Source organism: Lagopus leucura, unplaced genomic scaffold (genome assembly GCF_019238085.1).
Source record: "Lagopus leucura isolate 7727_CA_CO unplaced genomic scaffold, USGS_WTPT01 Super-Scaffold_100017, whole genome shotgun sequence".
NCBI classification, from domain to species: domain Eukaryota; kingdom Metazoa; phylum Chordata; class Aves; order Galliformes; family Phasianidae; genus Lagopus; species Lagopus leucura.
The window spans coordinates 14736834-14748778 of record NW_024962271.1 but is presented as its reverse complement, the minus strand read 5'-3'; the positions used below and the strand labels follow the sequence as shown (position 1 = coordinate 14748778).

The following is an 11945-nucleotide window of genomic DNA, read 5'->3' as shown; positions in this document are numbered from 1 at the left end:
TGTCTCACAGGGCAGCCAGCCACGTTCTCACCCTTCCTGCCACCAGGCCGCTGTGACTAAGTGGCTGCCATGAGTAAGAGTCACCACACTCCCTGAGCGCCTTGCAGAAAGCTGTGGGAGGTTTTGCTGTGCCAGGCAGGTCTTGGCCCTGAGAGCAGCTTGGGGCCTGACAGATCTCTGCTCCACACCTGAGTTCTGGCAGCTCTCAAGGCAGGGGGCTCCAGCCTGTAATGACCGGAGCAAGATATGGAGCCCTGGGGGAAGTAACAGCAGCACAGGAGGAGTGGCTTTAATGCTTTATTTAAAATAAGTTTTGTTATAAAACAGGATATATATATTATTAAAATACATAGAAACATCTAATCTTAACAAAAGACTAGATTATTTTTCCCTTTTTTTTTTTTTTTTTCCTTTCTTTTTTCCTTTAATACGGTATGGCGTGGAAGGGCCAGGAGCTGGAAGGTGCAGTGCATACCTTGCGTGGTTGCAGCTGCCCCAGGAGCTGCACTGGGGCTCCCACTGCTCCTCCATGCCCCCGTCAGCTCCCACTACCACACATACTGCAACAGCACTGGGCTGGAGAGCTTTTTGTTTTCATTCCAAGACCATGTAAACAGCTTATAAATATTTCCAACACATTCGTCTTGACCACACTGTGATCTCTCTTGAGAAGACAACTGTTCACTTTACAATAGCTTCCTTCAAGACTGCAAAGCCCCTGCTGGTGCCAGGGGGGCAAGCCCTGTGGCTGCTCTCCCTTTGGGCAGGGTGCATGCAGCAGCACCGGGGCACCTTCGTGCAATTGGGCAGGAGAATCCAACAGGGAAAGGAGCTGCTGGGGTTATTCTGGCTTCAAATCTGGGCTGTTCTGCTCCAAAAGAGGCTGGAGTGGGGGGCAAGGGGTGGAGCAGGACCTTGTGGCAGGGAGCTGGGTGCAGTCACGCCAAACCAAACCTCATCCTGCACTTCACCCAGGTGCTCGCTGCTCCATGCCAAGCTCCTGTAGCAGTGGTGTCCCCAGCGCAGCGAGGCAGGGGTGCTCAGCCCCAATCCTTCCAGCCAGATACCCCAACTGCCCTAAAAACGAAGTTGAAGAGGTGGCGAGGCTCCTTGCTCTGGCTAAAGCCATCTGTCCAACAAGAATTAGAAGTCACAGAGCTGCGTGTCTCACGGTGAGAGGTGCCATGGCAGGAGGGGATGCCACCACAGCTCCAAACATGGCCGGGGCACCAAGGTGGGTGAGGGGCCAGGTCCTGCAGCATGTGTCACACGGGGACCGGCCTCAGCTTCCCTGTGGGGACACAGACATGTGCATCAGGCTGCGCAGGGGGCACAGCCACCACAGCTCGAGCCCCCAAGCAATGCGACCCCAGCAGCACCCCTGCGAGCAGCACAGCCCTGCACACCTCCCTGCCTGGGGAGCAGGGCTGAAGCAGAGCCCATCACCAGCTCCCAGCTGCACACACTCACCTGGCAGCCGCGGCTGCCCCTAAAATTCAGGCTGAAATCAAAGAGAAGAGAGGTTCAGCTGCGGGCGCCGACCTGCAGCATCGCTCCCTGGCTGCCCCACATGCAGCCCCAGCTGCTTTGCCCCACACAGCCCCGCACTGCCCTGTGCTGGGACGGGGCACTTCAGGGGAAGCCCTAACCAGGCTCCTGACAGCCAATTAGCCAGTGGCTAATGAGCTGATTACAGCACAGCTCGCTCCACACGCAGCTTTGCTTGTGAGCGCTGGGCCAGGAGCTTCCTCTGATGGAAGGCCACGGGTTGGGCATTCCGGGAGCACAGAGAGGGGCCCGCATGCCCTCACCCACCTGTAGTCTGCAGCTTCCTGCGGATGGAGGTGGTGCGGCTGCTGGGCAGCCCAGGGCTGGGAGACGCGTGGCCCCGGCTGGAGGATCCCGGCAAGTCACCCTGGGGAGAGATGGAGCACGGCCCCGGGTCAGCTCATGCCTCCGGGAATGGCACATAATGAAAGATGCTGGCTGAGCTGCAGGTACCTCCAGCTGCTCCTGGCTGGGCCAGGACACCAGCTCGGCCTTGCGGGACACAGGGCCCAGCTCCACGGAGCGGACGCGCTCGGCAAACTTCAGGGAGCACAGCGTCTCACTGCTGTTCTTCTCGGCAGGGGAGACCTGCGGGTGGGATCAGCAGCAGCACATCACCCAACTGTCACCCACACACCCCCCTCCCCGCTGCTCAACAGGGTCAGAGAGCTGCTATTATTAACCCACCGCCCCCAGGATAGCCCCCGGCCGCACCAGGCACAGCCCTGTCACCAGCAGAGAGAAGCCACAGCAGGTGGCACGGAGCGTAAGGGAGGAGGGGGGGGGACAGGGAACCCAGACCTGCACCATCATGAGGGTCTTGCTGTCCCCGCTGAGCGAGTCCTGCAGCAGGTAGGTCAGCTTGGAGTTGCGGAAGGGCACGTGGCCCTGGCGGGAGCGCAGCGCATAGATGACGTCCCCCAGCGCCGACAGCGACCTGTTGATGTACTGAGCCTCACGCAGCCGGCTGCCTTCCGCGCCCGAGCGCCCGACGCGCTCCGAACCCGCCAGGTCCACCAGGTTCAGCTTCCCTGGGGGCACAGATAAAGGTCAGCACCGCCAGTGTCGCCCTGCAGCCCCGCCGGGGGACACGGCCCCCACCTGTGGTGCGCAGCCCCGTGCTGCGGTCCAAGCCGCGGACGGTGACGATGAGCAGCGCGTGGGAGCGGGAGCTGTGCTCGTTCAGGTTGGTGCACTCCGTCACACGGTTGACGTGGCCGAACTCGAAGACCTGAGGGTGAGGAGGGGGTGAGGCTGCGATCCGCTCACCCGCCATCCATCCTGGCCCCATGCTTTTATTTCTAACCCCCTGCAGCACACCCAGGTTCTGTTGCCCCCCCATTCTGGGACAATGCCGCAGAGCCACCAACGCACCGTGGGATGACCGCCGGCTCTCTGCCTCACCTTATTGATGTCCTCCACACTCTGCACACTGAACTCAGTCAGCCCGGGCACGTAGAGCTGCCCGCTGCCATCAGGGCACAGTTTGATCTCCAGCTTCTCCTGGGGTTCCTTTCCCAATAGGTCCCTGCGAGGGGGAACCCATCAGCACTCAGCTCCCATCTGGCCAGAGCCTGCTGCTTCCAGAGGTGCAGCACGATGCAGATGTGCACTCAGGGCCAGCGCCGGTCCCTGCAGTGCTGCAAAGCCCCTGCGGCTGCTGCCGTCACTCCCCCAGCCCCCAGCGTCCAGGCAGGGCAGAAAAATGTTTCTCATTCCCTTGGCTCCCAGAGTGCAGTTTCTAAATATAACGGCCGAGGCCGGGGAGCCGGGCCAAGGGGAAGGCGTTTGGAGCCCAGTGGAGGAAGCGGGGGGAGCCCAAATAAGCAGAAACGGCTCAAAGGGAGACGGGGCCCAGCTTGGCACTTCCTTACACGGCCAACGCTGAGCTCTGAGGGCTCCACGTGATGCTGTGTCCTGGCTAAGGGCTCACATCCATACCTGAGTGCCTCGTTGTAGATCTCGGCTACGCTGACGCTGATGGCGTAGTCCCAGTCGGCCGCCTTGCTCCGCACCTCAGAGAAGAGCAGCTGCAGGGCACGCTGGTTGATGCCCGGGTTTGTGGAGGTTCCCTGGTGAATGGGGAGAGAAATGATCCATTCTGCTATTTTTCTGATGCAGCTGAGCAGAAGCAAAGCTCAGGGATTGCAGCAACAGTCAGGATTAGTGCCCAGCCTGGGTTAGCGATGGCACTGAGACACAGGGCACAGAAGGGAACACAGCTGAAAGGCAAGGAAGAAGAGGGAGGCAAAGCCAGGCAAATTCACCTCCATCGTGTACGTCTTCCCTGCCCCAGTCTGTCCGTAGGCAAAAATGCAGACATTGTACCCATCGATGCAGGAAGTGACCAGGGCCTGAACCTCTTGAAACACCTGCAGGGGACCAGAGGGCATCAGGGGACGGTGCAGCCCTCCCCTGGCTGTCATACCACCCCGCTGCGAGCTGTGTGAGGCAGCACCCACCTCTTCCTGGGACGCCTGTGGAGGAAACACCTTGTCCAGCTCAAAGGACACCTGTTTCCCCTTGTGCAGGAGGTGCAGGACAGCGTCATCATCCGCATCGAACGTCACCGCGCTGACCGCCTCCGGACCCTCTCCATCCTCCTTAGTGATGGGGCGCACTCTCCCAAAGACACGGATGTTCCCTTGGTGGGGGAGCAGAGGCAGCATCAGCCCCGCTGCGGCACCCAGCTGTCCCGGCAGCCCTGCCCCGCCGCACCTTTCAGCCGCACCAGCTCATTGTGGCACTTCTTGCGGAGCTGCAGCTCCCGGCGGTATTTGCGCAGCAGCTCCCGGTTGGTGCTGTTCACTTCCTCGATGGCTTGCCCGATCTGGGTGAAGGACAGCGCTCAGCCACTTGCCCACACCGCGCAGGGAGAGGGGCTGTGTGCTGACCCCAGGCTCACCTCGGCCCTGGCGCTCCGCAGGGTCTCCTGGAGGAGCAGGGGAAAGTCCCGCACCTGCCGCTTCAGGCTATTGTAGTCGTGGGTGAGGGTGCGCAGCGCCGGCTGCAGCGTCAGCAGGTTGGTCCGCACGCCTGTGGGCAGTGCAGGGTGAGGATGAGTGGCTCCAGCACAGGGTGAGGACATGCAGCCCTGACCCTGTGAGCCCCATGAGCCCTGAGCCCTCCTCACCCGCCAGGTTCTCATGCACCGCCTTCATCTCCACTTGGGCACGGGAAAACGCCTCTTCAATGGCACGGTTCTTCTCGTCCTCCATCACCTGCATTTCCTCCAGCATCTGCCCATGGGCCCGCTCCAGCTCCGACTCGTACATGGCAATCTGGGGGTGAGGCAGCACCAACAATGCATGCATATCTGTCCCAGGTGCTGCCTGGTTCACACTGCTGCGCTGCTGCGCCTGCGGACCCGTACCTGTGCCCTGAGCTGAGCTGCTGTCTTCTGGGAGCTCTGCAGCTGCTGCTCCATCTCCTTCAGCACCTGCCTCTGCATCCCCACCTGCTCCTGCAGGTACTGGTTTCGGGACTGGCTCTCACACAGGGCCTGCTTCGCCTTGGCTGACTCCACCTCCACTGTCTTGATGATGTACTGCACAAAGCACCCACAGATGATGGTGTATTACAGACAGAGGTCACCCAGAGGGGGACGATTTACAGAGCAGCAGAGTGGCACCGCAGGACTGACGCAGGGCACTGTTATGCAGCCAGCAGGAGGCTCACCTTTATCTGCTGGGGCTGAGCCCTGAGGCTGGCAATGGTCTCCTGGCTGTCCCGCAGCCGCCGGCTCAGCCGCTCCTCCTCCTGTGCTCTCTCGGCCAGCGAATCTTTGAGCCGCAGCTCCACCTCAGCCAGGCGGTTCGTCTTCTGCTGCACCTCCAGCTCCAGCTCTGCCAGCTTGGCTCGGGCCTCCTCCACCTCTCTCTGCAGCTGGCACAGCCGCTCCTGCAGCCCGGCGTTCTCCTGGCCCCAAAGCAGGCTCAGCCGAGGTTGTGGCACCCACAGCCCTTCCAGCAGCCACCGGTCCCCAGCAGCTCACCTGGAGGTGGGTGCAGTCCCGGCACGCCGCCTGCTGCCGCCGCAGCTCCCTCAGCTCCCCTTCACGTGCCTTCATCTCCTGCCGCAGCCGCTCGTTCTCAGCCACCAGCAGGTCCCGGTGCTTCTCCGCATCCGTGCCGCCCTGCGGAGGGTCAGCGTGTGATGGGAGCCCCACCAGCAGCCTCCCGAGCCCGCTCACCCCCACACCAGTGAGCTCACCATCTCCGAGCGCAGCCTGCCGATCTCCTGCGCCTGCTCCCGGAGATTTGCCTTCAAGTTCTCAACCTGCACACATGGGGAAGCTCCGCTGGAAGCGCAAAGCTGTGCCTCCCAACGCTCTGCTCCCTAGAAAGGGTTTCCCCTCCGAACGCTCTGCCTGGTGATAAGGCGCTGCGCCAACCCCCAACCCAGGGAGCGTGAGGCTGTCGCCCCATGCAAACAACAGCAGCCTTTTCTGAACCTCCACAGATCATCATCTAGGAGCTGCTGATTTATAACAAACACGAACGCGCTCACATTGTGCTGTAATTAATTATGATAAGTTATAAGCCACTCCTTTGCAGCGACGGCGGCGCGGCAAGCTGCCCGAGCGCACCTCCTGCGTGTGCCGGCAGCAGAGGCTGCTCCCAGAGCCAGGACCTCAGCTCAACCCTTCCTCCTCCGTCCCTCAGCCCTTTCTCAGCACAGCCCGTCGGTGCTCCAGATGGGAAGAGGGGGACACAGAGCCACGGCTAAGCCACCACCCTCCTGCTCAGACAAACAGCGCACCGCAGGGCTGCGCTCCCCACGTGTTTCCAGCCCCAACCATGTCCCCGCACCTTTCAGAACCTCAAGGATAAACCTCACAGAAAAGCACACAGCCCCACACGCAGAGCTGAAAGGCCCCAGCCACACGTCCAGCAGAAGCTCAATGGGGAAAGGAGCTGCTTCCTCTGCTCCCCAGTGCGGTGCCCTGCTACGCCAGCACAGCCCCATGCCCTACCTCCTCAGGCAGCTCCGGCTGCAGCCTGCTCTCCAGGCCGTTCAGGGATTCCTTGGCAGTGGGCTGGGGGCTGAGGCACGGCCCGGCCATTGCTGAGCTCCCGGAGCCCAGGTTTACCCGTGCCGTACAGCCCCAGCACGCCAGCTGCCTGTCCTGCTTGTGTCATGCAGACTATGCCAACCAGATCCAGGACAATTACATCCACCTTTTTGACACCAGTGGAACAAGCCAAACCTGACTGTAATAGCTTCCACAACATCCACATGCAAATCCCTTTATTAGCAGCCTGGGTTTCAATCTCCCTGTAATGAGGAAGGTCCTCACATCCACAGCTGCGTCTGCACCGGCACGAGAAGCATTAGGGGGTCAACACCGAGGCCAGCCCCCCCCCACAGCAGCACAGCCAGCACCGACACAGCCCCGCATTGCTCCTCACTCGAGACGGCTCAAGCACCCCGAGCCCTCATGCTACAGATCACAACCCACAGCTGGAAGCCCGGAGCGTGCCCAAAGCCCCCCTACCTGCCCTCGCAGCTGGACGGAGACGGCCATCTCCTCGCTCTCGCGGGCGGCCAGTTTCTCCTGCAGAGCCAGCAGCTCCTCCTGCAGCCGCAGCTTCTCCTCCTGCAGGTGAGCCATGGATGCCACCACCTTCTGGATGACAGGGAAGGGCCGCTGGGCTGGCAGACCGGCGCGCTTCCCGCTGCAAAACCGACCCCCTGCGGCAAGAGAGAGCACAGCGGGGTTGGGATCAGCCGGCCCCAGGGAGACACGGGCACTCAGCAGGGACAGAAACCCAAGGGAGGCAGCAACAGGAGCACAGCAGTGCCGGGGGTCCCTGTGGGAGGGCAGCGACACCAATGCCTGCCTGTGGTACAGACAGAGGGATGCTGGCATCCCACGGCACACCCCAGGGTGCCCTGTGTGGACGTGCCAGCCCCGCTGCTGCCTCTGATTCACCCCCTCAGCACCTCATCCTTTTTTTCCCCGAATGAGCAGGTGCTGGTGGAAAAACAGCATGGGATGGTGTTATTAAAGGCTGCGTCACTGAACACGGCAGCGTAATGGAAGCCAAATTCAAATTACACGGGCGACCCAAATGGTGGCACTGCTTGTTGAGCGCGACTTTCTGACCTTCACGGCATGAGTTTAAACACAGCTTTCTGCAAACGAAGCCCTAAATTGCTCTGTGGTTCCAGCAGAAGACAAGCTGGCCTGACTCACTGCCATGCAGTGCTGGTGGAACCAGCAGCATGGATCCAGGCTGCTCCCTGCCTTGCCTGGAAAAAGAAGGTTGGAAGGCAAAAGGTGATGCTGGGAGCTGCTTAGCTGCCTGCAGGCAGGCTGATGCCGTGTGCCAGTTGTGTTTCACACACATGCTGCAAGGCTTCAGCTGTCCTGAGTACTGACAGCTGTGGGGACTTGTGCTTTCTTTGAGCAAAGAGGCAGCAAAGAGGGACAGCCAGGAATCTGTGCTCCTGGCACTACCTCCAGAAAGACTGCTGCTTTTTGTTCTCCTGCCCGAGGCTGTGTGCTCAGCACCCGCTCCCTCCCCATACCAAAGGGACAGGAAACCCAAACCTGAAGGCAGCAGACCCTCCTGCCCTCCCCCTGGTGAGCACTGCCTCCACCCAGCTGTGCTAGGCACGACTCAGGGAGGCACTGATGCTCCGGTTGGAGACACCACGTGCATCACCTGCATGGGCACCAGGCCCCTTTTGGAGGATGTGAGGGTGTGTGCGCCCCTGGCTGCTCCCCAGCCCCCACCCCTCAGTCCTGGCCATGTCCACGCTCCCCTCACCAGCTTTCTCCAGGCTCATGGTGCAGGCTGCTTGCCCTGGCACTGCAGGCTCACGTGGGGATGCTGGTGGTTCCTCCGTGGTGCGTGGCAGGGCCGGCTGCTGGCCGTCCTCCAGCAAGACCTGTGCCTGCAGGGTGAAACGTGCTGCTGGGCTCCCGGCCTCTCCGTGCCATCCCACTGGGTGTGCTCCTCCAGCCCCACATCCCCAGGTCACCCACACCGTCCAGGCACTGCAAGGACCCCACGTCCCCACCCTCTATTGTCAAGAGGAACTCAGCTGGCTGCCTTCAGGTCTGCCCGTTACACGTGGGTGCCTGTGTGCTGGGTGGGCTTCAGCAAGGCCCCAGTGTCTCAAGATTGAATGCAAAGTGCTGGGGCTTTTCCAGCTGCTACACCAAAGGAAAACCCAGAAGGAGGGAGGAGAGGAGAGGAATATGGCAAAGGTCAAAGAAGTCCGGGCTGTTGTGTAATGCCGCATTCGCCAGCTTGCAAGGAAAAAAAAAAATAATCTATTTTTAATGCCACCAGTTAAAAAAAAAAAAAAAAGTGCTGGCGAGGTGATTCTGCAAGGGAACGGCACGGATCAGCTCCCCGCCCTGGTCAAAAGTTCCCCTCCTTTCGCAGCGCTGAGCGGGGACGGCCGGCCCCGCAGATCGACGGCGGCGGCAGCGCGGATCCCGCAGCCAGCCCGAGCCCACGGACCGGGCGGACCCTTCCTGCACCGCCCCAAACGTCGCTTTGCGGAGCGCCTGAGACCCGAAGCAGACCGGCAGGAGGACGCGCAGCCCGCAGGGCACCCCACGCCCCTGCAGCTCGCTCCCGCTCCCCGGCCGCGCAGCAATGCGAAGAATGCGGGCTTGCCGGTTCCTCCCCCCGCCCCTCCGCGGAGCAGTGCGGTACTCACGCTGCGGGGGCAGCTCCCGGCCCGGGCGGGCCGCCGGCATGGCACGGGGTTCCCCGGCTCCGCGACCCCTCGGCGTCCGCGGGGAGAGCGGCTCAGCGCCTCGCAAAGCTCCGCCGTCCCCGCTCCGCACCCCGGTCCCGCCCACCGCCGTCCCGCAGACAAAGGGAAGCCCGGCCCGGCCCGGCCCCGCCCGCTCCCGGTGCCTTCCCGGTGCCGCTCACCGGCCGCCCGCAGCCGCTCCGTTCCCCGCCCCGGTCCCGCCCATCCGAGCGTCGGCACCGGGCTGCTCCGCCCCGGTTCGTTGCCCTGGCAACGCCCGGGACCCCCGACGGACGGCGGTGCCTGGGGGATGCACGGCCCCACGCTGCCCTTCTCGACCCCTCAAAGCCCAACTCTGCCTCTCTCAGCCCCTTACAGCCCCTCGTAGCCCCACACAGCCCTACACAGCCTCTCTCATTCCCACAGAGCTCCATATAGCCCCTTTCAGCCCTACATAGCCCCACTCAGCCCCTCATAGCTGTACGTAGCCCAACTCTGCCCCTCTCAGCCCCTTACAGCCCCTCATAGCCCCAAACAGCCCCTACACAGCCAACGTAACCTCTTTCAGCCCCTCCTAGCCCTACACAGCCCCACATAGCCCCACATAACCTCTTTCAGCCTCACACAGCCCTTCATAGCCCTACACAGCCTCACACAGCCCCTCTCAGCCCCACTGTGGGTGCTGTCGGGGTTCACCACGCAGGGCTCCCCATGTCCCTGCAGCTGCTGCTGTTGATTCAGCGATGATGAGGACGGACACGAGGTGACTGTAAGCATTCCAGCAGAGACTCTAATGTCGTATTGTCACTGACTTACTTAAATTACGAGCTGTGAGGGCAAAATAATGTTTATGCAAATGGTTCTGGGCGTTAAGTCATTTCCTGTCCTTTCAATGCTTCAGGTTTTTGATGGCACTGAGATTATGCAGCATAATTACATCAAAAGGGACTTGAATGGACGAGGGGAGAGGGAGATGGATGGCTCCCAAAGCATGACCCCAATGCACCAGGAGATTTGGGTGCCCACCTTGCCGGTGGGGCTCAGCCTGAGAATGGTATTTGGGGATGAGGACGGAAATCCCCACCCTCAGGGCTCTTCCCCATTGAAACAAGCCCCTCTGTCACCCCGCGGCGGGTGCTGTGAGCAATAGGGCTGCCCCCCTCCACCCCCCCTCCATCCCAAGCTCACTGAGTGCTGCCTTTGCTTTCTCTCCACGTTCCAACGCGGCGCCGCGGGCTCTGCCCTTCCTTTTAGAGCAGCTTTTTCCCTGTCTGCAAAGCCTCCCTCTTCGCTGCCAGCCTGAGAGCAGACATCCGAGTGCCGGCCCGGAATCAATGAGCGCTGGGAGAGCAGCAGGAGGGCGGCCGGCCCCGCTGCCACCTCCTGCGTATGTTGTGCAATGAGCGATCTGCTCAATCAGGCGGCTTCATTCCCATTTCCCCCCATTTGCCCATGAGTGTGGATGGAGGGAAGCCCCATTGATTGCACCGCTGTGCTGATGGGGGCCCTTTGCATTCGCCCCAAGCAAATATTTAACCTACATCTGCAACACCTCCGGGGAGATGGGGGGAAAATATGATATCCTAGCAAAAGTTTAACCTCCCCCCTCCATTCCCTCCCAGCAAGCTGATGGCAGGAATGCAGGTGGGGGCATACCTGGGTGCTCTCTGCAGGGAATTGCCACCAGGAGGATCAGATGGAGAACGCATCCCCAGAGAGCAATTAATGATAACACAGCTCAGTGCTGTAACTCTGCTCCTCCCCGAGAGCCCCAGCGAGGGGATCTCCGTGCTGAGCCCACAGGAGCGACTAAAGAAACCCCACACTCCCTTGTCGCCATTTAAGCTCTTTAGCGAGTTTTAATTAAGTCTTAGTGAGAAATTTGTACTCGTTTCCAAGCTCACAGTGGGAATTAACCCAACCCGCAGGCAGCGATGCTGAGATAGGGCAGTGCTCAGGTGGCCCGGAGCCGCCCTCACTCACCCACCCAACGTCAGCAGCCGTGTCTTTTTCTCCTGCTGTGCAGTTCGAGGGTCCCTGCAGGGCCTGGCCCCATCCCTGCCCTTCTTATCCCCAAGAGCAGAGCCTGCAGCTGCCTGGGCAGGAGGTGCGAGCACCAGCAGAAGGGATGGCAGCAGTCTCCTTTAAAAAATGCATCCCGTCCTCAGCGAAGCCGTCTATTTTTAGTGCCCTCAGAAGCATGCTTGGTTTTGGAGGAGATGCTCAAGCAGTAATTGTGAATAATTTAGGGAACGGAGTTTGGAGGCTGATGTCAGTGGCTGTGCCACTAACGGACACTGTGCGCATGGCCTGGCTGCTCTGCGCTGAATCCCACAGCGACACGCAGCCATAGGAGCCTCTGTGGGAAGAGCAGTGCTGTCGTGGTCACCCTGTGCCCGGCTGGAGGGGGATCCTTGGAGAGCTATGGCACAGCTCCTCCACCCCCCGACTGCTCGGACTGCAAACTTACCCTGCCATGCATTATTCACACCTCTCATATATAATGCACAGCCCTATACCCACACCTGGCGCACGGCTCGGAGCTGCATGGCAACAGATGGACGTGGCTGCTCACCTCCATCTCTCCCATCCCACACCTCTCACCTGGAGGCCGGGCCCTGCTGCCCATCGCCTCTCTCCTGGAAGTCCTCCGGTGTTCTGCAGAGCCGCACTCCGCC

The 11945-nt window shown here is 61.1% G+C and overlaps 1 protein-coding gene across 2 annotated transcripts; it reads right to left on the bottom strand.

The window, feature by feature from the left end:
- Window positions 1–283: 283 nt before the first annotated feature.
- KIFC3 (kinesin family member C3) lies at window positions 284–11355 on the bottom strand. Of its 2 annotated transcripts, XM_042876957.1 has the most exons (20): window positions 11255–11355; window positions 8325–8451; window positions 7046–7242; window positions 5761–5826; window positions 5543–5683; window positions 5227–5466; window positions 4922–5095; window positions 4682–4829; window positions 4454–4584; window positions 4267–4378; window positions 4011–4192; window positions 3816–3920; window positions 3490–3620; window positions 2953–3076; window positions 2650–2779; window positions 2350–2579; window positions 2002–2136; window positions 1816–1915; window positions 1471–1501; window positions 284–1291 (listed from the first exon to the last, which is right to left on the bottom strand). In XM_042876957.1, exons 2-19 carry the CDS (start codon window positions 8341–8343, stop codon window positions 1497–1499), a joined length of 2370 nt encoding a protein of 789 aa, XP_042732891.1. In that variant the 5' UTR covers window positions 8344–8451; window positions 11255–11355; the 3' UTR covers window positions 284–1291; window positions 1471–1496. The 2 variants fall into 2 exon arrangements, with proteins under 2 accessions (XP_042732891.1, XP_042732890.1); XM_042876956.1 differs by lacking the exon at window positions 1471–1501.
- Between the last annotated feature and the right edge of the window lie 590 nt (window positions 11356–11945).